This window comes from Calidris pugnax, unplaced genomic scaffold (assembly GCF_001431845.1).
Source record: "Calidris pugnax isolate Ruff unplaced genomic scaffold, ASM143184v1 scaffold1197, whole genome shotgun sequence".
Taxonomy (NCBI): domain Eukaryota; kingdom Metazoa; phylum Chordata; class Aves; order Charadriiformes; family Scolopacidae; genus Calidris; species Calidris pugnax.
In genome coordinates, this window is record NW_015091775.1 from 1 (window position 1) to 249 (window position 249).

General features: G+C 69.1%; 1 protein-coding gene across 1 annotated transcript in view; it reads right to left on the reverse strand.

Annotated features, from left to right (window-relative positions):
• Positions 1 to 35: 35 nt before the first annotated feature.
• LOC106900066 (retinoic acid receptor gamma-like) overlaps positions 36 to 249 on the reverse strand; it is a gene marked incomplete at both ends in the record, with an annotated part of 12736 nt that continues 12522 nt past the window's right edge. Inside the window, one exon of the mRNA XM_014962036.1 lies at positions 36 to 241. Coding sequence (XP_014817522.1) covers positions 36 to 241 — 206 coding nt within the window. The remainder of the gene's footprint in view (positions 242 to 249) is intronic.

The following is a 249-nucleotide window of genomic DNA, read 5'->3' on the forward strand; positions in this document are numbered from 1 at the left end:
GGGGTGTTCTCCCGGGGGTGTCCCCCCCCCCTCACCCTTGGTGCTGATGCCGCGCAGGTCCGTGATCTTCATGAGCATCCTGGGGAACATGTGGGGCTGGCGGGGCCGGCGGCGCCGGGCGTAGACCTTCAGCGCCTCCAGCAGCGGCTCCTGCAGCTGCTCCACCTTCTCCGGCTCCTCCAGGTCCATCCGGTCTTGGGGGGGGGACACACGGAGAGGGGGGGGGACACACAGGTGACACCAGTAGAT